General features: G+C 35.0%; 1 protein-coding gene and 1 long non-coding RNA gene across 2 annotated transcripts; both read right to left on the reverse strand.

The window, feature by feature from the left end:
* Positions 1–6327: 6327 nt before the first annotated feature.
* Positions 6328–11316, reverse strand: LOC138313306 (uncharacterized). The gene has a single exon (XM_069253804.1). It carries the CDS (start codon positions 11314–11316, stop codon positions 6328–6330), a length of 4989 nt encoding a protein of 1662 aa, XP_069109905.1.
* Positions 11317–19193: 7877 nt separating this feature from the next.
* LOC138313305 (uncharacterized) lies at positions 19194–20509 on the reverse strand. Its single transcript, XR_011207172.1, has 3 exons — positions 20373–20509; positions 19704–19824; positions 19194–19404 (listed from the first exon to the last, which is right to left on the reverse strand). It is a non-coding gene; the product is annotated as an uncharacterized lncRNA (long non-coding RNA).
* Positions 20510–27757: the final 7248 nt, after the last annotated feature.

Genomic DNA, 27757 nt, shown 5'->3' on the forward strand with positions numbered 1-27757 from the left:
TGGTAGTGGTCTGATTTCCTGGATCGTTTGCACTGTTCCGGGACAAATTGCTTTGGCTTGGATTCAGCAGGGAATAACATTGCATCCACATAGAATATCTAATTTGAATTAGATTGGCATTGTTTCAACCCTGACTACACATGTACGTATCTGTCTGGACATCATGATGTAAGGGGTTATTTCTTGGTACACGTACTCCGCTAACAAGTTTCATTGGTTTGGGGTTTTTTGGTGTTTTTTTTTTTTTTTTTTTTTTTGACAATTCTAACTGTTCTAGTGTTATGCCATGGCATGATTTGCAATGAATATGTATTAAAGGCCCACTACCTTTGCGGAGTAAAACATAAAGGTTTCTTTAAACCATTAATAACATTAGTAATTATATACGATGGCCTAAGATGAGCTATAACACCAAACATATGCAAGATTGCCTCCCTAATATATGATAACAGTGGAGATTCATTTGCTATTTTGCCGTCTGGCTCAGTGATTGTCAACTACCGCGCGCGGTATTTAGGACGACGGCGGGAAACATAAGAAAATTATGAAAATCAGCATTTTATTCATTTTGATAAAATTGTTCAGAAGATTATGTTACGTGTAGTATTAACGGTAATTAAGTTAATAACTTGTGTGAATCTACAAAATTATCGATCTTGTTTTACATTCCCATTTTAAAAATTAGGAAAGATAGTAGTGAGCGTTTTGATGTGTGAATCGCCTAGTCCGCTAAACCTGCCTATATTATTAGGCTTTCTTTTTTTTTGCCAAATATATAGACTATATATTAGGCCAAAAAAAGCCTAATAATATAGGCAGGTTTAGCGGACTATGAATCGCAATGGCTATGTACGTTACTACAATCTGATTAAAAATCAAATTACGTTTGATGAGAGGATTTGACAAAAAACACATCAGGGGTCGTGTTCTTGTGACCTTTGGAAATTGCCAAACCAATAATCCTGACTGACGCAACAGTTTGAAAACGCTGTCAGAATTATTTTCGTGTACATGTACGTAGTCATCTCGGCCAAAGAGCACAAGAAAGCTAAATGCATATTATACTGGGACGAAATGTCGTTTTCAATTGATGTAGAAAATGCTTTTGGTCTGAAGTACAGTTAGTATAAAGGTGACTTAGGTCATCTGAACATGGCCCCTTTTAGGACGTTTTCAGATCCGCTATTGGGCTACCTATTGAGTGTTTATAAGGATCTGGAAATTGGTTTATATATACACTGTATCTCTCTACCTGGTAACCATGAGCTCTTCACTACAATTCTATATTTGGCAATTGAAATTTATCATTCCATTTCTAGCCTGTGCCCATCTTGTTTTCTGATCAGTTCTAAACTGCAATTACTACAACGGTAACTCAAGAGAAACAGAGATATGAAATTTCAGAAATTACGATTGAAAATTCAAGATGGTGGTCCACAGGGCCATGCATAGTTTCTATATGAAAAAATAGCCAGAAATACATGTTTCTGGTTATTTTTTCATATAGAAACTATACATGGCCCTGTGGGTGGTCTGTATGAAATGCAGTTGAGAAAGCTATGTACAGTCATAAGGGAACCTGCATCAAGCATACGCAATATCCGAAGATACCTACATAGTCCAGTAAATATACGAAAAATAGAGGCCCAACCTCCAAATAATTACAACAGAATTTGTTTTCTGCTTTTGGTTTGGAGGATCTTAGTATTTTACCATGAAAAAAGTCGCCAAAAATCATATGTTCGGAAATCGTTTTTAGCTCACCTGGCCCGAAGGGCCGGTGATCATGAGCTTATGTCATTGCGCGGCGTCCGTCGTCCGTCCGTCCGTCAACATTTCCTTTAAATCGCTACAAGTCATAGAGTTCAGAATGGATTGTACCCAAATTTGACCACTAACATCCTTTGGGGAAGGGGAACAGACCTTGTATAAATTTTGGCTCTGACCCCCAGGGGGAAGGAGGGCTGGGGCCCAATAGGGGAAATAGAGGGAAATCATATAAATCGCTACTTGTCCTAAAGTTCTGCATGAATTGTAACCAAATTTGGCCACAAACATCCTTGGGAGAAGGGGAACAGAACTTATATAAATTTTGGCTCTGACCCCTTGGCGGCAGGAGGGGCGGGGCCCAATAGGGGAATTAATGGTAAATATTCAAATTCCTTCAGAAAAGAAACAATGAACCAGTATTCACAACAGAGTACTTGGCATTACAAACAAGGTGAGCGATACAGGCCCTCTGGGCCTCTTGTTTTAACACCCGAAAAAATAAGAAAAAAATAAAAGTAACTTAGCAACACTTTTGACCACTTTTAAAGTACAATACCTGCTGTTTTTGCAATACTTGAAATATGGAATCGGGTATATAGTAAGACAAACTTTAGTTTAGTACAAATAAGTTGAAATGATACAATAATTTCAGTCAATCAAAGAAATAAAGGAGGATGAAAACGGCTCAAATCCTTTTGAATTTAGATAGCATTACCGTTTTTTTGAGATGCAAACATTAATAAAATCTTACCCTGAACAATATAAGTTTATGTTTTATGTCTTAAAGGATTACTTTTTCTTTGATATTAATGCATGATCGATAAAATATTAGCTGGAAAAAAAACTAAATATTAGCCTGTCAAGTTTACTGATCGTGTCAATTTAAAGTGTTTTTATTACTTAGGTTTTTGGCAAAACACCCATTTTGGTAGCTAATATTTCGGAAAATAAAAAAGCAATTGCTTCCAAATATGTTATGTATCCTTTCTTGTATATTTTGTACTTGTTATTTGATCATTTGTTGTAAAACTGTATAAATATGCACATATTATTTAGTAGTAAAAACTTCCTATCACGTTAATTTGGCCTGAATAACAAAACAAGTCTAAGTCCAAATCTGCAATACAAAAATCTTAATTTTAAAGACTTAACCAATTTCAGAAGTTTACTCAAATTGGCACTAACTGAGGATTTGACCGACCTCACATCTTTTATATGTGGGGATATCTTGATACAGTTGTCTCTTTTTAGCCGAGAATAGCCTACATAGAATCTGAATTAATAACTATCTAAACACTTGAGACGGTACTTACTGAATAATTCTTGACTAAAAAAAAGACATATTATTCAATTAGGACTTCAAAATATCCTTGAACAAGAGGCCCATGGGCCTTAACGGTCACCTGATCAGTTGACAGGATGTGTACTCACAGATATTGCTTTAATTTGAATACATTTGTAGATAGCGTAGGTTACTTTAATCAGACTCGTCTGACAACAGAAGTATATCAACATCAAATAAATACCAAAGGTCCTTAGACTATTTTCATTACAGTATATTTCTGGACAAATGTGAACTTGATAAGCTCTGTGTAATGATTGCATGAGCTCCAATTCTATGTAAAGTAGTTCTGGCTATAGATTGCAAAGGGGGCCAACTCAATGAAAATAAATGTGGTCGTACATTTTTTTGTGTTTGGTGGATGGACTGATGAATATACCTAACAGTCATGTGATTTTTTTTTCAGAAAATACGAGATTTGAAATATTATTGAAAAAAAATGGTGACTTTTACTAATAAAACCTTTTATTAATAAATATCTGGATTTTAAAATAATTTTTCAAATGTCGTATTGTTTAGAAAAATCATGACAATGTGGTAGATTGTAGGATATCCTCAAGGGTAATCCGGTTGTCTCAACTATCAAAATCTCACATGTCCTTAAATGACTGCTGATGATTAACAGGATGTTCAAACTCCCAAAACAAACTAAAGTAACATATATACAAGTAGTAGATACTTTTTATTATTTGATTGCCTTATATTAGTTCAAGAATGCATATTCAAACATGCTTACAGATGATATCTTTTGATGCAAGACTAATGTACTAATTGGAAAAGAATGATAAACAATATAGTTTTTTAAACATTTTATTTACATTGTATGTCTTTGTGAAACACAAACCATAAACATGTGTATCGACTTAAGCAAAATTAAATCACAAATATTCCAAGCAAAATGAGAATGTATTTTTCCATAAAAAGCTTTGAATACCTTGTTTATGCACCACATATACTATTTCCTTCATATCTGAGGTATATTGTAAGCACGAAACATGATGATCACATATGTCTGTCCAAATATTCGGTTTTGGCAAATTTTGATTGCTTTCAGCTTTAGTTCCACCCGCATCAGCTTGTTTTATGGAGGGAAGTTTACCGTCCTTTACGGACAGGCCAGTGACACCCTCCATGTATACTTACCATGGTGGTACTTAGTTTTATGGATCAGACTAGTAAATCTGTAGATAGTATAATCATCATGTAATATGTCAATTGGTAAATGAAAAAATATTTCAATAATGTGAGTGCAATCACACAGATATTCGATAACTTTTATATGTATAAATATACACTTTAAAATATATCAAGGCTATTTGTCAATTTCACTATTCAGAAATATATATATTGATTTGTAAATTAATACATTTCAATTTCAATGATGATGTACTATTATACATCATTCCATTTTACAAGACTCATTATATACTGAACATTATCATATCATAATGTCATAAAAATGTTAACGTCTGCAAATCATAAACATGATAAAAAATTCTAAAGCAACTACAACCATAATGAGTTAAACAACTTTCATTTAATAATTTGAGGTGTTGTATGTATATTGTACATTATAGCATTTGGTGGTATGAAGTTTCAGATAAATTAATTAACTTATAATTGATTGGAAGTATGTATACCAGTAACCATTTCGCTTGGATGCATTTTAAAAATTACATCAAATAATACGAAAGTTTTTAGCGACATGCATGTGTATACATATACAACCTTAATCAGTAAATATAAACTATCCAATTACTGTAGCATGTAAATTGTACACACAAGAATGATGCAAAACATTAATTTCTATTCATCAACAAAACAAATTAATATAGTGTAACAGCAGTGAAGAAGATAAAATTTCAACAGCACTTTTTCTCTAACTTTTTCTTCTTTTAGATGAAAAACATTTTACTTTACAAAATGTAGTTGAACATCAATAACTTCTGTATTCTAAATTCTTGATGCATGTTAAGCCATCCTTTGTTGCCACTGTCACTCAACACAACAGCATATTTCCTCAGGTTTCATCTTCTTTTTAGAATGAAAGTAATTACCATAAGTTTTCGAATACTTTTTCAACTCTAAAACCTTGAGACCCCCTCATTTGAGTTCTTACCAATCATATCAAAAATATGGTTAATATATTAAACAGTAATAAGTACAACAAAATGCTAGAAGAATTTGATAAATTATGAACATTTCACAATTACAGAAACCTATGTAATCCATTTTGAGAGTTAATGGATAGGCTACCTTATAAGGCTACCTTATAATTTTAAGATGATTACACAGGCTCCTAATAAATGAGTGGAAACCCTCTCTTATTTAAACCACTCTGTTCTCTACCAAGTATGTTTTGCACCATTCACTCAATGTGAATGGAGCAAAGCATACCTGATAGAGATTATAGTATTGGCGGGTTTTATTCTTTACTGTAAGTTAATGGCACTGTAAATCATATTATGATCAGACCAGTATGCCTCAAGGACACCATTTTGTATGAATAATGCATTTGTGTAGATATGATCTATTTGTGTGTGGGACTTTGTGGTGTGTTCATCAAGAACCTGTTTGCATCTGAATGTGTTTTCCATAAAGTCAAGAAAGGACTTTGCTGGCTTTTGCAGATCAACATTGAAATCTCCCATTATCATAATCGCCTTTTGGGGATCAATATGAGGCAGCAAGTTTGTCTCAACAAAACCTGAGAACATTGAGAATGAACATGAAGGCTTTTTGTAGACAGCTACATACTGTAGAATTGTGGAAGACAATTTCACTACCAGAAAAGATAGCTCTACATTTTCAGAAGAAAATGACAAGGACGTTAGCACTTCAAGGTTTCTTTTGACATACACAACAAGTCCATGGTGTGGCCTTGTACCTGAACAGTGAGAATCATTCCTGTAAATTTGGTAATCACTTAAAGCAAAAGTGTCATCAGTATCTCTGTTGCAAAGTCTGGACTCTGCTATTCCAATTATGTCTGCAGCACAGACATTCGGATCAGACTTAATGTCGGCAAAATGTTTGTGAAGAGATCGTGCATTGTTGAACAGACATTTTATTTCTGCTTCAATGTCATACAGTGGTCTGAAGCAAAGTTTTAACACATGTTCTCTGAGTCTTTGCATTTCTGAATCAACTGCTTCATCTTTGGCCAAGCTTAGCTCATTGAAATCAAGGATATGTAGCTGATTCAAGGATTTTACTCAAGAAAGTGCAACATAATGGATATGTGGTATCTTTCGAACTCTTGTTTGATTCAAACTGACGACAACATCAGTCAGAGTGGCACCTTGAGCTTTGTGTACTGTTTTTGCTGCAGATGGTTGAAGAGGGAATTGAATTCTTTCATAAGTTTTTCTGTTGTATACAAAAGTTCTTTTTGTTTCAAAGATTGGTGTCCAATTCTCATGAATACCTGATGTATAAAGGTGCTTGTATTGATTTCGTCGGCTCACTCCGACTTTGTGGTCATTAAACAGAACCCAGACAATCGCAGGTCGTGTATTGGAATCTTTGTATTCAATATGTTTAACAACACATGTTGCTCCATTGGTCAAACCATCACTCACTTCAAGATTCACAGATATATCATATATCATGTCGACAGCTATTGTGAGGCTAGTTTTGAGCTGTCCTGTAGTTGATTGTTTGTCAGGCAGGGCTTGAACTAGGGTTTTCTTCACTTCTGTTGACATTTTAGTTTGTGAAAGAATGTCTGTATCAGCCTTGACTGTCACTTTACTTGTATGAAGTTTCTGTATCAGGTTTGAATTGAAGTCATCTACAAATCTGTTTTCAATGAAGAGATGAGGAATAGAGCTGGGATAGCTTTCATGACCCTGGTCTACCTTACGTTCTGAAAGCAGTAACTTGTCCTGTGGAGATAATTCACCATGTCGAAGTCTGTTGAGAAGTTCAGTGAATGGAACATCTCCTTTCTGTCTCATGATTTCATCAAGTTCAAACACTTTGAAATGTTTTTTCCATAAATTTGTTGCCAAACCTTGACCAGGGCTTGAAAGATCTTTGAATATCCAAGAGTCAGCAACAGGTTGAAGCTGATACAAGTCACCTACAGCTATAACACTGATTCCTCCAAAGTCTGTCTTTTTGCCTTTCACTTGTTGGAGCCTTTCATTGATAAATGTTAGCAGCTTATTGCCAACCATAGAAATCTCATCTATAATAACAACTGACAAATTTCTGAACTTTGTTCTGAGAGAGTTCAATTCGTCAGCATGCATATGTTGCTGTGTTTGATACATTTTTTTGTGAAACGCTGAAGCAATGGTAGTGCCACCAATGTTGTATGCAGCCTTCCCTGTGTATGCACATAACATAATTCTGACATCTTCAGGGTCTTCCCCTTCTTCAGAGCACAATAATCTATGTAATGTCTGATACACTGCATCAATTACTACAGATTTCCCTGTTCCTGCTCCTCCAGTGAGAAAGGCAAACAATGGTTCATCTTCATCTCTTATGAACTTTGTGACATGATTGTGAAACTCTCTTTGTTTGGGGTTTAGAGACTGTAACAGTGTGTGGTACTCATTATCAGGCAAGCGAACTGCACTAGTTTCCACATCTGATGGTTTTGACCCTAGGCCAAGTTCAGGTCCAATGTCAACATGTTTATGCTGAACAGAATCGGGGTCAAAATGGATAAAATCCTCAGAAGGTGTACTACCAACATCTGCATCTTCAGCCTCAATGTGTTCGGTATTTGGGGCAACTTCATCAAAGTCACACGAGTCGTCTTCTGCCTGTTGTATAGCTTGTTCTAACTCTTCCATGAAGTGTTCATAAACCCTTTGCTTTACTTGAACTACATCAGCTTTGTTTCTGTAATGTTCCTCGTAAGTGTCATAGTTACCAAGAACATCTTTTTGCTCATTTCTCCATGGCAGATACAAAAGGAGTTTCTCTCTGTAATAGTTTTCAGCATTGGTTTTTTTGCTAAATCCAACAAATCTGATAACGCGGTCATTTTTACGTTTTCTAATTTTAATTCCATTTTTCAATTTTACAAGTACATCTGTTGCTCTGAATTCCTCACCATCCATTTCACTATGTGATGTTTCTTGTTTGTCAATCTGATCATCACATGTTATTTCTTCTTCTTCTTCATCATCATCATTTTTTTCTTCTTTTGGAACTGGCTTTTCCAGGTCTTTAGGAAATGTCACTTCTAGTTGTGAGACATAATCAGCCAAACACCATAATTCTAACTGTTTTGGACGTTTTGAATACCTCTCAATCATACTTGTTGCATGGATATCTGTTGAATGTTCTGGAAGTTCATTCAGTTCATTTTCTGTTTTGAGAAGGAAGACCCTTGCATCAGGTGTGGAGGTGTTAATAAACGCCACCTCTCGAGAAGCTTGTGTCAAAGGCATCTGTAGTATCAGGTAACTAGCCTCTTGTGCACTGACCTCAACAAAATTAAGAAATTTGTTACCAATATGCCTTACTTGGTGTTTCAAATCCATATTTCCTTCTGTTGCTTCTTTTGATGCCTTGTCTAGCATAGCACTTATGCCTCTCTGTGATTTACTGATATATGACACAATGTAAGTTGCACAGGCATATGGGTCGAGCACAAACTGGATGTCCAAATTTGCGGTCCAAGCTTTGAGAACAGCTGGATTATAATAGTTCACTCTCATTTCTGATGGGCGTCTTTTGAGGAAAACTTTAGGACCCTTCAGTGACGCTCTTATACACTTGATGTATTCTTCAAGTGGCATGTCTGCAATATCACGGAGGAAAGTTTCAAATTCCAAGTCACAGCCATCTTTGTAATCATTCATCTTTTGTTGCAGATCCTTGTACTTCTTTCTATACTCGTCAACGTCAGTTTCTAGAGGCTCAAGAAGCATAGTTTGTAGTAATGGTGGTAGAGGAAAACCAAACCTGCACACTGATTTACCACCTTTTTTACAGGTTTTTGAATGTTTGTGTACTTGGAGATCAATAAGATTTTGAAGTTCAGGATCATCCGTTTGTAGTGAACAAGTGACATATTTGTCAACATATTCTACTATTGAACTCTCATCATCGTTAGGATACTTTGGTGCATCTTTTGTCCACAGAAGCATGTGTATGTGTGGTGAACCTCTATTTTGGAACTCAACTCTTCTAAAAACATCTGTTACAGTTCCGATAGGGTTGTGATCATTTTTCAAGAAAGATGTGATGAATTCGCGTACTCTGTTGTCAAAAAATCTGGCACTGGTCACGGGATCCTTTTTGACCAAGTTGGTTTTTGTGTTCCAGTCCATTGATTCAAGGTTTTCATCTGACAGAATAGTACCATCTAGTGTTGCCAGTGTTCTCAAAAGGTCTGGCCATCTTGTGTCAGCTGATGACAATGACATGAACCACGTAGGTAGACCAAGCTGTCGTATCATGGCAAATGCATCTTTTTTCTTAGATGACAGGTATGCAGGGGAGTTTCTCAATGTTCTAAAAATGTAGTAGCCTTCGTTTAGTCTGACAATTTCATTTGCAGATGATTGATTTCTAACTTGTCCAGCAGTTATCTTTTTTCCCTCTGATTTACATCTTCTAACAGCAAGATTGACCTTGTCACTAACTTGCTTGATCTGGATTTTCTTCAATTTGAAAAAGATATTTGGAACAGACTGAGCAGCTCTTCTGTCAACACTTCTCAATTCCCATTTTGCAATGTCACTGTAATGTACATTTTTGTGTCTCTTTTCATTGTCCAATCTTCGCTGTCCACAGAAAATTGAAGGAAAGCAAAGGTACTCTGCATCTTTGTCTTCATATAAGCTAATAGGTTTCTGGTTTTCTCCTGGAGCAAATACATATATTTTGTTTGTGTCAAAATCTGTGTCATCCACTAATGTATCTGTATTGCCCTGAGTTCCATCATCTGCAGAAATTTCACAAAAATCATCAGATGCCTCCTCAGAATCTCTGTCATCTTTTGAACGAGAACTTCCTGTTAATTCTGTGATAAGCTCATCATTGGCTTCTGTGATTCTTTTCTCCCATGTTTCATCAATTTTGATGTTTTCACTTTTGTATAATTCACTGTTTTCCATCAACCATTTTAGAGCTTTGAGCACAACCTTGGGGCGAATGTTTTCAGAAAAACATGATGACTTGTGAGATAACCGTTTCTTTAATTTCACTGCAATTGTTACATGCTCATCCACTTGCCTCGGAAGTGCGTTAATAGTAGGTTGTATGTCAACAGGTACATTAACAATATTTCCTTTCGCAGATAATTGACCTCCTCTGGGAAGTTCACGTATTTGCATAAAAGGTATCCGTTGTGATATCAACCTTTCTTCTAGTGGGTGCAAATTCAGAACCTCGGGCTTTTTGGGCCACATCATCCCATTTTTTACTGACAATTTTGGTACCTTCTCTTCTTTTAATGATGCCAGACAAGTGGAACAAAGCCATTGTTTTCCATCAACAGATGTAAGATCAGTACATAGGTGTCTGCTCTCCAATGTAATGTGGGCTTTGTCAAGTTGGACAACACTTTTGCGAAACCATGTTTGATGACAACAGGAGCAAGCATATATTGGGCCATTTGCTACTCTAGCATGAAACTTTACTATCGATTCATCAATTGTACAACCTATGTGTCTTTTTTTGTTTAGTAATCTTTCATGGTCTACCAATGCAAACGTTTTTCTTTTTGTAGCTTTAGAAAGTTTGTCTCTACACCTCTCCATTTGTCGGTGAACTTTCCGATTTTCTTGCTTTTTTAATCTTTCTTTTTCCAACTGCAAAGGATTCTTCCTTAAAAGCCTTTTCATTTCTATTTCAAGATCACAATATTCCTTTCGTTGTCTAGCCTTTATCTTGGCTTTAAGTGTGCTTTTTCTTTCTTTTTGTTTTGTTTCTACTTCTTCTCTTGATCTCTGTTTTGCTTTAAGTTCAGACTCTCTAAATTCCTTGTTTTGTCTGGCCTTTGTCTTAGCTTTAAGTGTGCTTTTTCTTTCTTTTTGTTTTGTTTCTATTTGTTCTCTGGATCTCTGTTTTGCTTTAAGTTCAGACTCTCTAAATTCCTTGTTTTGTCTGGCCTTTGTCATAGCTTTAAGTGTGCTTTTTCTTTCTTTTTGTTTTGTATCTATTTGTTCTCTGGATCTCTGTTTTGCTTTAAGTTCAGACTCTCTAAATTCCTTGTTTTGTCTGGCCTTTGTCATAGCTTTAAGTGTGTTTTTCTTTCTTTTTGTTTTGTTTCTATTTCTTCTCTTGATTTCTGTTTTGCTTTAAGTTCAGACTCTCTAAATTCCTTGTTTTGTCTGGCCTTTGTCTTAGCTTTAAGTGTGATTTTTCTTTCTTTTTGTTTTGTTTCTATTTTTCTCTGATCTTGTTTTGCTTTAAGTTCAGACTCTCTAAATTCCTTGTTTTGTCTGGCCTTTGTCTAGCTTTAAGTGTGTTTTCTTTCTTTTGTTTTGTTTTATTTTTCTCTGATCTCTGTTTTGCTTTAAGTTCAGACTCTCTAAATTCCTTGTTTTGTCTGGCCTTTGTCTTGGCTTTAAGTGTGCTTTTTCTTTCTTTTTGTTTTGTTTCTATTTCTTCTCTTGATCTCTGTTTTGCTTTAAGTTCAGACTCTCTAAATTCCTTGTTTTGTCTGGCCTTTGTCATAGCTTTAAGTGTGTTTTTTCTTTCTTTTTGTTTTGTTTCTATTTCTTCTCTGGATCTCTGTTTTGCTTTAAGTTCAGATTCTCTAAACTCCTCACATTGTCTAGCCTTCTTAATTCTTTTGTGGTGGTTGTTTTCTCGATCTTTCAATTTATATTCTGGATTTTCTCTAGCTTTTTGTTTGCTCTCTACACAACAGCGATTTTGTCTTTCCCTAAAACTTGAACATTCCCTTCTTTTCTGCATATATAGTGTTTCATATACATTTTTCTCTTTGCTGATGATTGTTCCTCTTTCAATAATGCCTTATCATTTTGAAAGTCAAAGTATTTGTCAAGCAATGATTTTCTCCCTGAAGTCTGTTTGGAAATAGTAACTGGTTGAATTTCAAACTGGCAGTGACTGTTCATGGAGATATTTGCACTTCGATAGTATGAAAACATGAAATCGACCAAATGTTGTGTATTTTGAAAATTCATTTCAACTGCTCTTCCATCAACACATGATAGGCCATCTGAACCATGGGAGTGTGAATCAAATATTGACGGGTTTTTTGTTGCTATCTAGATACAAAGCTGAACAAATCCCTCCAACAATAATAAGACCTTCATTGTGATTAGAAAATAATCTGTCAACACCTTCCTGTAGGTTCAAGCTATCTTGTGAATCATTCCAATCAGAATGTGTAACACAGCCATATATCTGATCATGGTACTGAACTTTAAAGTTTTTACCCGACAGGGAAACAATCAAAGGTAGCTCTTTAAACTGAAGCATTTTTGAAACAAATGTGTTTGTTGATTTTAATTCTGCCATTCTTATTCTGAATAACTCATCACCAGCTAAGAGAATATCATCAACGTTTTGACGTTTTGATGTTTGGTAATGCTCAGTTTTTACAGAGATCAGTGAAACTAAACTGTTGCAAGTACACTGCATTCCTCTTGAAACTGTTGGAAATATTTCACTTGCTTGGTGAACTGAACCAAAGTTCATTTTCATGGTTAGTGAAGACTCATTTGGCATGTTAATCGTGCCTGAAGGCTCATTTAGCAAGTTCATGGCGCCCGAAGGCAGTTCATACAAGTTTTTGGCGCCCGAAGGCAGTTCAGACAACTTTTTGGCGCCCGAAGGCAGTTCATACAAGTTTTTGGCGCCCGAAGGCAGTTCAGACAACTTTTTGGCGCCCGAAGGCAGTTCATACAAGTTTTTGGCGCCCGAAGGCAGTTTAGGCAAGTTTTTGGCGCCCGAAGGCAGTTTAGGCAAGTTTTTGGCGCCCGAAGGCAGTTTAGGCAAGTTATAGGCGCCCGAAGGCAGTTCAGACAAGTTATAGGCGCCCGAAGGCAAATATGGTACCCTTTTTAAGGAGGCGGTATCCCCCCGTCTCATGGTCCTGTTTTTACTGTGGCCAGGATCCACAAGTCTAACAGGTCCGTCACTCGTCACACAGTCACTCGTAATGTCATAGGTACTATTTTTTACGTGGCCAGTATCCACGAGTCTATTTCTGTTGTTCTTCTTCGCCAGGGAAGTCTTCCATGTCTTTTTACGAGGCATCTTTCTGCAAAATATAAAAAGGGACCTTTTTATCAAATGCAATGTCCAAATTATCTTAATAACAAACTATATGTATTAGTCATAATCAGAAAACTCCCTTTTTAATAAAAGAAAACCTGGGAAATAAAATTCAGCCAGGAAAAGTGACAATTACATATTGAATCCTAGCGTTGGATACCGGTATTTGATACTGCTATCGAATCGCTACTCATTTTAAACTAGAAATATGTCTGTTAGATATAAAGTGCTTGCGAACTACTTCCTAAAACCCTCATTTCCCATACATGTACATATATATATGGCCTTTGCTACAAGATATTTTGCACACAACAAATAAGATAGTTACATCTTACATGTAGGAACTTAACTGCTGGTAAAAATTCTATAAAAATGAAAAGGAAAGTAGCAAACACACATAATAACCTGCGGATATATCCACAACCCTGTATGAAATAAATCAAATATAAACCATTTAAATAATGCTGTAAATTTGTCCGCTGTCTTTGGCTAGTACTCAAAAGTCATCCGTTTCATTCCTTTCATTTAAATTTATTTGGCTAAATAAAAAATTCAGGTTAACTTCAAGCTGCACATCATACAAATACTTGTATCGGTCTTGAAATTCTAAGCATTTTATGGACTTAGGATTGTAACAGAAGTTTATAAAGTCTACGAGATGCTTTGAATATCGTGACCAATACAGAAAATGTTAATACATAATGTATTATTCATTCACAGTTGGTGTATCACTAAATCATCACAAAATCTATTAAACAGGATTGACTGGATTAGACAGTGACTTCCTGTATGGTGTATGCAATTTGAATTAGTGCATATATAGAAGAATTACACAAGACTTCACAACAGACAGCGAAAACATAGTATTGTGGTACATAATCATTTAAAAAAGTATTCAAAAATTTCTAAGGAAATCCACATGTAAAGTGACTAAATGAAGCCAGAAGACAATTACAGTGGTTATAGCAACTTGACCTTTAAATGTATTACAATTCTGTTAAATAATGTAAACACATTGTCCGCACAATAACTAAATATGTATTTTCTTATATACCGGGTAATTGCAATGATGAAGCATTTAATTGCAATGTTTAAGCAAATGCAATCAGGGTTTGCGTTTATGGTGTCCCCATATCCTAACCATGGAGCAAGGGATCCCAAAGGGATCTTAGCGACCACCAAAGAATGATTTATGTTTCAGAATGGAAAGAAGGATCTTTTCCCCGCTTTTCAAACTTTTTCAAACATACTACACATAAATTTGAGACAAGATCGCTTCAGAACTTTCTAAGGAATAGTTGACCAATCAATTACAATTCAAAATGCAATATGCATAACTAGGGCCCTATAGCTAGGGGAACCTACAAATGAAATTTGAGACAGATCCATTCAGTACTTTTTGAGAAATAGCGATAACAAACTTTAACTTATCAAAATCTAAGATGGCTTCCTGGCGGCCCTGAGAAATAGCGATAACAAACTTTAACAATCAAAATCAAAGATGGCTGTTTGACGGCCATCTTGTTGACCAATCAGTCCCAAAATGCAATATGCACTACAAGGGGCCCTAGGGCAACCTACATATGAAATTCGAGAATGATCACTTCAGTACTTTCTGAGAAATAGTGATAACAAGAATTGCTAACGGACGGACAGACGAATGGCATTTCTAAAATTTAAACTACCTTTTAAAAATAAATACAATGTTTTTATTTCATTTGTGTTTCTTTTCCACGTCAATCCTCTTTTCATATTTGCCGCCAAAAACAAATAAGAAGCGGTAACAGGAACGATTTACGCATCTCACACTCCCAAGCTGATGGTTTGTGGGTAATGCACACGTAAGATTATTTAAGTTAACAACAAAATGGCTACTGCAGCATGCACTAAGCTTGGCCTATCTACAATCTCAACTCTGTTGTATACCTGATTGCAAGTTATGTAACATTAATTTAGTGAAATGGGAATCTAATAAAGTTTTGATTACAATGTGATTGCTGATAACAAAGTGCAGTATTAGCAAACTAGAGGTAGGTATAGGAACTCAGTAGAGGTTTGACTTCTTGCTCCAATTAGTAGATTACAGTCGGATTATGTCACAGTTGAGTGAATCTTTTATTTGGCGTGGGGTGTTCTACCAATTAGTGTCACTGACCCTAGCTAATATACACTTTATTGAGGGCTGGCCATCAAATAATACACACACATACACAAGTCTGATGGGCAGTGGTAGTAAAAATGTGAAGCGTCAGATTGACGCACGGCATGCACAGCTCGTGCGTCAGAATAAATTTTGCTGTGCAATGACCCGAGGTCTCAGGTTAATGGATGCCCTGTATATGTGTAGAGTTGGAAAACATTCTCATAAACAGAAAACGGAAATCTCAACAAGATCCAGCATAAACCTTCCAATTTAATTCTTAAGTGAATCAAACATTTACATTTTGGCCTGAATCTTAACTTAAAAGCAGTTTTACGTGACCATTTGCTTCAGAACTTTCTGCCTGTTGACAGAGAATGACGTTGAGGTATACTTTGTAGCCGCCGTCACATATCTTTGCATAAAGTGAAAGTAGAAGTATTCTATGCTAAATATTGTTTTTTGTTATAAACTCAATATTAGTAATTCAGCAAGGCTATCATTCTAGTATAAAAATGGTTTCAAGCCATACAGTAAGTCAATAATGTGCACAATAAGCATTTTAAAAACTTAAGTTAACACACGATATTGATAGCCTGTTGGGTCAGGGGAGATAACTCTTTCGCCGTTAAGATATCCTTTAATTATATACATGGCATCTAAACTGCATTCATAACAATCATATATTTATATTTGGTAATAGTTAAAAACAACAAACAAACAATGGATTAATTGCAGCGTTCTCAGAATAGCTTTGCCTAAATTTACATTATTCTGAAGGTGACTGATAGGGAAAGGTTGTAGTGTAAAATTATAGGCACTTAATCATGTAAAACATATTGCACCCAAGTCGGAGTTATACTGGTATCCCTCCCTTTTCAAAAGTGCGAGTACAATATAAATGTCAATTTAATAGTTATCGGGAGCATAAACTAATAAATTGTTGAAACTATATTTGAAGATCCATGTGTTTGCCTATATGACTATTAATATATGATAGCATAACATTTTAATGGGAATTATCATGGTCTGTTGGAAGTAGGCTTTGCCCTGGACAAAGATCAACATTTCGTTTTTCACCAACTTGTCCACAAATTCCAACAGAATTATCATGCAGAATGACGTACAATGTCAAAAAACTGTTGAAAATATATATCAATTCGAAAAAAATACAATAAAACATCTAGAATTAAAGTTTTAGATGTTATTTGCACAGACTTATTCTTGAAAGCATGCCATCCCTGCCATGTTACCTTGTTGCATATATCCCACAATTCTATCAACTTCCGGTTTGTTAAGGATATTCTTAGCAGAGTTATCTCCCTTACCTTACAGAGATACATAGACAATATTTTGAGTTCAAATCCCAATCTGCCTAATTGATTTTTTTAAAACTATTTTTAACTATTTTTTTCACCTGGTTTCTGTCTTAATAACTTTCAAATAAATATTTTTGTATTGAAGAGTTTAAAAAAAAAAATTAAAAAGAACAAATGACAATTCTACAAATAACTAAAAATATTTATTCAAATGTACATGCATAGCCAAATTGACCCCCCTCCCAAAGGGGAAACTTAAGTCTCATGAGTCACAGAATTCACAATTTTTGCAAAGCATCTAAAGACCTATCAGACCTATCAGTTTATTATCATATCTTCTAATTGAAAAAGAAGAATTTAAGAATTTCTCTCATTTTGACCTTTTTGACCCCGCCCTGAAGCCCCTGGGCCATACATGGCCAATCTAGAAGTGATGTTCCAACTGTCATCTCACTATGATAATTCAAAGTCAATCAGGTGTGACATATTGAATACACAAAATGAACAAAATATTTGTTTTTCTTTTCATCATAACTGAAGCAAATTTCATCCCCTCCCCAGGGAAAAATCGGAGACCCTGGGGTGATGAAATTCACGATTTTTGTACCAAACTAGAAGTCAGTCAGTGTCAGTGATTTTATAAATTTCACTTTTTAATTTATGGAGATTATTTGGTTCCATCAAACCTGTGAATTCAGAAGAAGATTTTTGAAATTTTAGCCATTTTGACCCATTTTGGCCCCGCCCCTCTAGTCCCTGGTGGTCAACCAGGACCAACATGGATATGGTGTTAAAATGCTATTTCAGGCTAGTAATTCAAACCCAGTTTGACTCATTTCCTATTAAAACTAAGCAAATAATGTTCACAAATGTGTTTTTCCTATATAGAATATAGTAAATTTGACCCCCTCCCCAGGGGAAAATCTGAGATCCCAGGGCCATGAAATTCACAATTTTAGTAAAGGGCCTTAACATCTTCCAATCTATGAAGAGTATTTAGTTCCATCAAATCTGTGAATTCAGAAGAAGATTTTTGAAGTTTTAGCCTATTTGACCCCTTTTTGGCCCGGCCCCTCAGGCCCCTGGGAGTCGGCCAGGACCAATATGGATATGACGATAAAATGCTATCTCAGGCTAATAATTCTAACCCAGTTTGACTAATTTCCTATGAAAAATAAGCAAATAACATTCATAAATGTGTTTTTCCTATATAAACTATAGTAAACTTGACCCCCTCCCCAGGGGGAAACACAAGACCCTAGGGTCATATAATTCACAATTTTTGTAAAGGACCTTAAAACCTTTCCATCTATGAAGAGTATTTGATTCTACCAGTTCCAGAATTTCAGAAGAAGATTTTTGAAGTTTTAGCTTATTTGACCCCTTTTGGCCCCACCCATAAGGCCCCTGGGAGTCAGCCATGGAAAATTTGTTAATAGGATTCAATGACCATTTCATAGGGATAATTCTGATAACATTTGACTCATTTCCTTTTACAAATGACCAAATAATGCTCAAAAATGTGTTTTCCCTATATAAACTATAGTAAACTTAACCCCCTCCCCAAGGGGAAACCTGAGACCCCAGGGTCATATAATTCACAATTTTTGTAAAGGACCTTTAGACCTTTCTATCTATGAAGAGTAATTGATTCCATCACATCTGTGAGTGGAGAAGAAGATTTTTGAAATTATAGTCAATTTAACCTCTTTTGGCCCCTCCCACAGCCCCCAGGGAGTTGGGGACCATATAATTCACAATTTTGATTGGCCTTATGCCTTAGAAGGTTTGTGCAAAATTTCATTGAATTTGCTTCAGTGGTTTTTGAGAAGAAGTCGAAAATGTAAATTGTTTACGGACATACGACGCACGACGGACGACGCACGACGCACGACGGACGACGGACGACGACGGACAAAAGGCGATTAGAATAGGTCACTTGAGACTTCGTCTCAGGTGACCTAAAAAAGTACAGTACTTTTTTAGTACTTTTTAACAAGCTCAAAACAAATTATAAACTGTATGAAAAATTTACTACTGATGTTGGTGGAAAAGTACCAATATAATTAAGAATACAATATGAAAACCCAGGTGTACTCTTTCACTAATTTCAAATACTATGATAGAAATCTTATTTATTGATGGTTATAGGTGCCTCAGCTCACCTAGATGGACCTATTAGTATCTCTTATAACATAGAAAAAGATTAGCAATGTTTTTTCTTAAATGAAGATGCAATTCAAGGTTGTTGTTTTTTGTTCAAATAGACTTGTCTTAGTTAGTGCAGTGTTTTTTATGTGACACACAATCCAACCAAGATGGACCCACACATCAAGTTTAAAGATAGTACCTGGACATGGTAATGCACAGAAGAAACAAATAAATTAAGGGCCACACTCTGTTCAATATTTACAACACAGCATTGTATTCAGAGATAAAACATGTGTAAATTGTTGAACATTGGCATCAGGTTTTGTCACAATGTTGTCTACAATATAAATTTCAATATGTCAATACAATGAAATCCTGTCCAAATCTTTTCCCCTTGATCACTGTCCAGTGCAAGTCCATTACATGCTGTTTTTTCATTCCATTTTCCTGGCAGTGAAAGCCTGAAAAAAGACAAAGACTTGTGCTGGAACAATAATGTTTATGGATATATTAAAATGTCTTATTTTTTTGTTTGGCTCAAATAAATCTTTGCTTTAATTTTATACCATGCCATGTGTATGTATGTAACAACGTAAATTCCTCCATTTATTTTTCGAAGCACCCGCCTATATGAACGTACAATGAAGCCAGATACACTCCACACAGGATTACTGAGTTTTTAGTGTCTAAAATGGCATCCATATTTTTACATAATTGCTAGTAATAGCAATCTGAAACCAGGATAGATTGAAATATTTACCTGCAAAAGTGGCTTGATGACAGCTGTGGATTTTCAGTCTCTTTGATAAGATGCATTTATTTTCAGTCATCAGCTATTCATTTGTTTTTGTTGACTGTTTCTTCTTCATAATTACTGTATTCTGAAAAGAAAGAAAAAAAATAGGATGTGCAATATGGATACAGTGTGAATGCATATGGTACAATAGTATACTCATAAAAAGTTCACACATGGCTAGATTAATTAATCAAAAATAAATTTACAGAACTAAATTATTTTAGTGTTTTTATGTACGCATGGCGCACGCTGTGCCCTTTTTACCTGACGCCATGCCTCGATCTATAACCCAGCCCTGTTTGTCCCCAGTACAGTTTTACTAAACTACCAAAATACCAGGCAGTCGCTTGATAATTATGTAAACAAAAGAGGTGTGACCACTCCCTGACCCCTGATTAACACCCCAGTGACCCTACTGCCATTCTGATAAATGACATTTTTCTCAGAGTGTTAATTCACTTGAATTGTAAGTCTCAATGAAATATTACTTAACAAAAAAGGAATGCAAAGGTTATGTTGAAATATGATGGTAAAATAACTCTTTTTATTATAATGTTCATACATTGTGTATATCAGTCATCTTAAAATATTTAAATATTCACATGTTACCACCATCCTTTTATTAATATTTACCTGTTTAAATTAGGCATATTAATGTTATGTCTTTAACCAGTCTGCCCTCGATCATTATCACACACTGATCTGCAATTTGCCTGAAAGGAAAAATATGAGGTTATATATACATGACCTGATTGTATGGAAACACATGTATCAATGTGTATACACATTTAGATTTAATTGCAGGACTTAATTGACTGATGGACAGCAAAATGTAAATATGATAGGATTACATCATTGATACATCATACTTCTTGTCAAAAATGTCGTGAAAACAACGATATAATTGAATATGAGCATCCAAATCACACTCACATATTTAAGTTAATAATGTTATTTCATTACCCATGTTTTCAGAAAAACAAATATTATTTCCCAATCTAATTAATCACGATGAATAAAGTAAAGTTTTTTTAAAAAAAAAAAACATAAAATAATATTATGTACCACAAAACGAAATTGTGGGCGATAATGAAGTGAAAATGATATGGAAAGTTCCATAGTTTTTTAATAAAACTTGGCTTGTGTCCAGATACAATTTGTTTGGATGTTTGAATTGATTTATAACATTTTAAACCCCCCCTGCCGTGTAAATTTTCTTGTGATTTATTGAAATTGGTAATGATGTTGAAATTTTACAACTGAATGGCAATGAAATAATTGCCAAGCCCATTCAAAAAAGAAAAAGCACAGCTATGTAAACAAAAAATGATGCCTATACCTTATTTCATAAAACTGGGTGTTTTAATTGCATCCAAATGCTTTCAGAACGAAGTAAACAATGTAAGAGAAATGGAACTTACCGTAACTCCATCCCTCCATCGGTACTGTGATTTCACCAGCTAGAGTTTGAGGAGATCGATGGTATTGTAACAATAAACAAAAAATAAATAACCTCGTGTCTCTGTGCAAACATCCTACCTTCTTTCGATGTTGGCCAAGCAGCCAGTTATATTTGTTTGTTTACATTCTGCAATCAGCTGACAGACGTAAACAAATATGGCCGCCAGCCAGCTGTTTCACATTCTGTGTTTCCCGCTCAAATAATCACGTGACAAACACATGTGGGGCCGCTTACGTCTTTCACAAAGGAATGCTGTACTATAATATTTCTAAACAAAATCTCTCAATTCCTCACGTTTTATTATTAACTTAGGACAAGGAATAAAAAACGCAAACAAATGAACTGGTGTGTTGATAAATCCACATTTAGTTGCTGTATTACAAACAGACACCTGTAGGCCTCTTACGTGATTCAAAAGAATGTTGTACGATCCTATCGTCTAAACCAAACCTCTTAATTCCTAAATTTTTATGAGAGTTTGTGATAATATATCAAAACAGAAAATATACGAACTATTATATTAATAAATCCACCTTTTGACGCGAGGTGTAAACCAATTTATAATCACGACAACAGAGTATTTGTAATAAGAACCATTTCCGGCATGTCGTGAAAAGATCGAGATTTTTATATAAAAAAAAAAAAGATAAACAAAACCCTTGTTTTGGCATGGTTTGGAGGAACTTTTAAAGTATCAATTTCATCGTTGTGATGCTGGAAAGATTATATAGTCACAAGCTATTTATCATCGTATAAGACCATGTGTCTGACCAGAAACATCCAGGCCTACGTAAACATCTAGAGCCGTGAGTGTTTTGTTGGTTAGCCTACTATGATGTCCGAGTCGGTGTAAACAAATGAGTTGATAAAATTCCATTGACAAATTCATCTATGATAGCTTGTATTTCCTTTTACATATAAATCAGACCGATAGCATATTTACGTCAACTGTGTGTGCAACGGAGTATCCCCGGCATGTCTATTTGTTTTGGTTAGTTTGTTGAGATTTTATACTGAAACCATCTAATCATTATATGAGGATGGAAATACTTTCACAAACTATTTATTATCGTATGGGACCATGAGTCTGACCCAGGGGAGAGTTTTGTTAGGTCCGTGCAGAACGACTAATGTACATGTGTTGGCTTGTTTACCTGGTTGTAAATCGTTATTGTGTGTGTGAAACCACTGGTCAGAGACAGACGATTTGTGTGTCAGTGTGCACGTGACTGTCGATAATTAAGACTCTAATTATGCTGATCACATAGGCATTGGTTTTATGTAACATATATGTACATGGGCCTAGTGTATACTACTACATTTTAACTCATTTAGAGAGAAAGGGAATTGGAAACACATTTCAATAATATTTTAAGGTGAACACTTACATAAAACACATTTCAACAATATTTTTAAAGTGAACACTTAAGTGATTAGAAATAATTTAAACATTTATGGTAAAGAAATGAAAATAAAAACTTAGCATTAAGAATGTGAAATTATTCAAAACATCATCTGCAACATTCACTTATTAAATAAACATCTTAATTACCGGTGGTTGAATTATATTTCTTTCTAATGTTCAGTTGTAAACAATTTTTAATTAAATATATAATTTTGTTAAAAAAACTCCCCCTAAAAAAAATTGGAGTAGAAAAAAAAATCAAAATAAAAGTACACTGAAATGGTATTGCCTTATGAAAAATTCTAAGTCCCAAAAAAGTACAAAAAAAGTACACAACATTTTTCATACTCTGTGAAAAATTCTAAGTCCAAAAAAAGTACAAAAAAAGTACTCTGAACATTTCCCATTCATCCTGTGAAAAATTCTAAGTCCAAAAAAAGTACAAAAAAAGTACTCTGAACATTTCTCATACCATGTGAATAATTCTAAGTCCAAGAAAAGTACAAAAAAAGTACTCTGCAAAATGACTAAGTCCCAGCAAAGTACAAAAAAAGTACTCTGCAGAATGTTTAAGTCCAGAAAAGTACAAAAAAAGTACTCTGCAAAATTTCAGAGTCCAAAAAAAGTACAAAAAAAGTACTCTGCAAAATTTCAGAGTCCAAAAAAAGTACAAAAAAAGTACTCTGCAAAATTTCAGAGTCCAAAAAAAGTACAAAAAAAGTACTCTGCCCTGATGGTGTGTCCGGAAAAAGTACTAAAAGAGCATGCTTTTTTTGTACTTTTTAGAAAAAGTACTAAAATATGTCACTAAAAGCATCATAAAAGCATGCTTTATTTCGGTATGGGATCAGTCTCAAATTGCTATATGCACAACTAAGGCCCTAGGAGAACCTACATATGAAATTTGAGAAAGATCCCTTCAGTACTTTCTGAGAATTAGCGGTATAACAAACTTTAACTATCAAAATCCAAGATGGCCGCCGGTCAGCCATCTTGTTGACCGATCAGTCTCAAATTGCATTATGCACAACTAGGGCCCCTAGGAGAACCTAACATATGAAATTTGAGAAAGATCCCTTCAGTACTTTCTGAGAAATAGCGGTAACAAACTTTAACTATCAAAATCCAAGATGGCCACCGGTCGGAAACCCATCTTGTTGACCGAGATCAGTCTCAAATTGCAATATGCACAACTAGGGCCCTAGGGGAACCTACATATGAAATTTGAAAAAGATCCCTTCAGTACTTTCTGAGAAATAGCGGTAACAAACTTTAACAATCAAAATCACCGATCAGTCTCAAATTGCAATATGCACAACTAGGGCCCTAGGGAACCTACATATAAAATTTGAGAAAGATCCCTTCAGTACTTTCTGAGAAATAGCGGTAACAAACTTTAACAATCAAAATCCAAGATGGCCGCCGGTCGGCCATCTTGTTGACCGATCAGTCTCAAATTGCAATATGCACCACTAGGGCCCTAGGGGAACCTACATATGAAATTTGTAAAAGATCCCTTTGGTACTTTCTGAGAAATAGCGGTAACAAGAATTGTTAACGGACGGACGGACGGATGGACGGACGACCCACGGACGAAAGGCGATTTGAATAGCCCACCATCTGATGATGGTGGGCTAATAAGGTGAAGTTATCAAATCCCGTAACTCTTGCAAATAATGATGGATTTTGACCAGTATCAAACCCATCTTAGATCTCATTGATATAAAGCAATACACCAAATTTGGTTGAAATTGCATGGACAATAAATACTTAAGTTATTTAACGGAAACCATGTTTTGGTGATTTTAAAGTCCCGTAACTCTTGCAAATATTGACGTATTTTGACCAGTATTGAACCCATCTAAGATCTCATTGATATAAAGCAATATACCAAATTTGGTTGAAATCCGTCAATAAATACTAAAGTTATATTGAGCGGAAACCATGGATTTATCTGTTTTGACATATTTAAAGTCCCATAACTCTTGCAAATACAAACAGATTTCGACCATTATTGAACTCATCTGACATCTCATTGATTTACAGCAACTTATAAAATTTTGTTGAAATTGGACGATAAATATTTAAGTTATCGAGTGGAAACCATGGATTTATCTGTTTTCACGATTTTAAAGTCCCATAACTCTTGCAAATATTGACAGATTTTGACCATTATCAAATTAAAGTAATCTGAGATCTCATTGATATAAAGCAATATACCAAATTTGGTTGAAATCGGACAATAAATAATCAAGTTATCCCACCGAAATCGTTTCCCGGACGCCAACGACGCCGTTGTTTTGCATTGCAGGAGACACAATGAGTCGCATGATGTTGTAGCACACCAATTTACGGACCAACAATTGCCGGTTTTCCGATGTCAGGTTAGTGTGTTTTGAATTTATTTGTATTTCATAGTGTTGGAGTTACCTTCTGTGTGCCAAATAGTGTGAATGAGTCAACATGGAACCATATTTTTTCTTTTTTTTTTTGGCAATCAAACTTAATGACATTATTTTATTATATAAAACAAAATTAAATCCCACTGCCTTACCCAAATTCACTATGCATCGGACACAGGACACTGTCTGAAGCAGATAGTAGGGCTGTAGTGCGCTCATTTAAGAGTATATATTCAATCTAATTCTAATATAAAATATATTTCAGAAAAGAAATGAAGAATATATTATAATTAGAGGCGTGTATGCTGTAGGAATGCACCACTGGGGATCAGGAAGTCTGGAAATCGGACAGGCCGGTGCTTTATCTTAAACATGAACAGGAAAATCCGTATGACAAAAACGCTAATGCAATTAATGTAGACCAAGAAAAGAGAAGAAATATGTGGCATCATTGCAAAGAGGAAATGCCAAAGTGATTGCAGACATATTTCGATATGAATTAGGCTAGCACATGGCTTTGTTTACCTAACGTTAAAGACAAACCCAAAATTCAGTGGTCCCATACGCGCGCATGCAATATTGGGTTTAAGGCAGCAGAGAAGGACGTTGATCGTATTAAATCAATTTGCAAATGTCAACCAGTTGAAATTATTAATAATTAATGGAACAGATATTGCTTTATCAAATTACCGCGTTCCTAAAAGTGAACTCTCTTCTTCGCCAGCCTCGAACTTCTGTGACTGACAGTCTCTCCCGCGAAATCGTGTACCGAAGAGATCTAGAGGGCGCTTTGAATGGCGCCTTAATATAGAATTACTTTCGGTTTCAGTTTTGTTCAGTCACACATATATATATATTGTATTTGGTGGATACACTGATCAATGAATATACCTAACAGTCATATGATTTTATTTCTTCAGAAAATACGGAATTTGAAAAATTATTAAAAAATCGGGATATTTACTCTAAAATATAACAATTTTTCAAATCTCATATTTTCTGGAAAAAAAAAATCAAATGACTGTTAGCCCACAGGGACCTGGCACGATTTTTTTTAAACTAACATGTACAGTATACATATATATATATATTATAGTATCAAGGGTATGAACTCGGCGGTCGAGAAAAACGGACCTATTTTTTAAAACCGTGATTATCTTAATGAATGGATTCTTTACAACATTGGCGGATATCTTACCTTAAAGAGAAATAATTTATCTTTCCATTGAGTGCTTGATGAACAAAATTGGCCAAGTATTGACGAATCGGGAAATTTACGAAAAATATGCTAGGTAGACATTATCCTGCCAGGTCCCTGTGTGTTAGCCCATAGGGACATGTATAGTCTCTATATGTTTTTTTTCATATAGAGACTATACATTTAAGCAATAAACTGTTACCAGATTGGACATACAGTTGATATGAAGCCCATCCGGAAGGAAGATAAATAGAATGGCGCCCGTTAGGGCGCCATGAATATTTATCTTTCGGACGGATGGGCTTCATATCAACTGTATGTCCAATCTGGTAACAGTTTATTACTTATATTTCCATTACGATCATTCAAATTCAAAACTATACATGTATATCTTTTGAATTTCCCGCTTGCGCTAGTGTTGACGTCACCAAGTTCAATAAACGGAACAGCCATAGCATCAGATTCTGAATATAGTTCAACACAAAACGGTTTGAAACAAGCTAACAAATGAAAATTATGCGATAATATTTTTTATACATGTTATTTTGTCAATACGATAATACCATTAGATTTCATAGACCGCACAACTTTAAAACCACTTTTAAAAATATTTGACCGTTATGTATAGGCGTAAGTATACAGTGTATACATTCTCAGTGACGCAGCGGAAACGTCAAATATTCATACGCTTGACCAGATTGGAGTTCATAGCCAGATATTGCCCATCTGGTTTAACATAAATTAAACGGGAAACTGAAAGAAGAATGGAAATATAAAATAATAACGTAACAATCGATACATACCCGCAAGGGAGCTAACTCTGTAATATGCAAAGACGGAATATCTCAAAAGTGGAGATTTTGATCTTGGATCTTTATGAAATTGCATCTCGAGAAACAGTCACAAAAAAATACTTACTGCAGGAGGTTTGCATTGTAGATAGTAGTTGTGCAAATATCCGAGCTCGACGTCGTGTGTCCGTCACCATTACGAGTACTGGATACAACAAAGTCTTTAAAAAGTTTGAAAGGCGCGAAATACACAAAAAAAAGAAAAAAAAATGGAGGGCGGAATGAAAATATCCGTATTTTAAGCGTCGTAACAGTAACGGACATGCAATCTCTGGACACAATTTCCATGTAAAATAGCAAAAATAACATTCATAATAAAAAGTTTGAAAGGCGCGAAATAAAAAAAAAATGTAGGGGGAAATGAAAATATATGTATTTTAACGTCGTAACGGTAACGGACATGCAGTCTCTGGACACAATTTCCATGTAAATTAGTAAAAAAAAAAACATTCATTGTTCAAATTGCATAGTTTACTTAAAATATATATCTTAAATCGATGTCTTCCTATACAGATCTAATAATTTGAAGAAATGTCTCAATTAACATTATTTAATTTCATTTGAGAAATTGGTATAATAGTTTTGGACATTTTACCGTTACGGATATTTGGCATTTTTTAATATATGTTTATTTTTTTCTTCAAAATTTTGCAATAAAATTTATATTATTTAGCATGACTTGATCACTGAAACTAAATGC

Source organism: Argopecten irradians, unplaced genomic scaffold, assembly GCF_041381155.1.
Source record: "Argopecten irradians isolate NY unplaced genomic scaffold, Ai_NY scaffold_0644, whole genome shotgun sequence".
In the NCBI taxonomy this organism is placed as follows: Eukaryota; Metazoa; Mollusca; class Bivalvia; order Pectinida; family Pectinidae; genus Argopecten; species Argopecten irradians.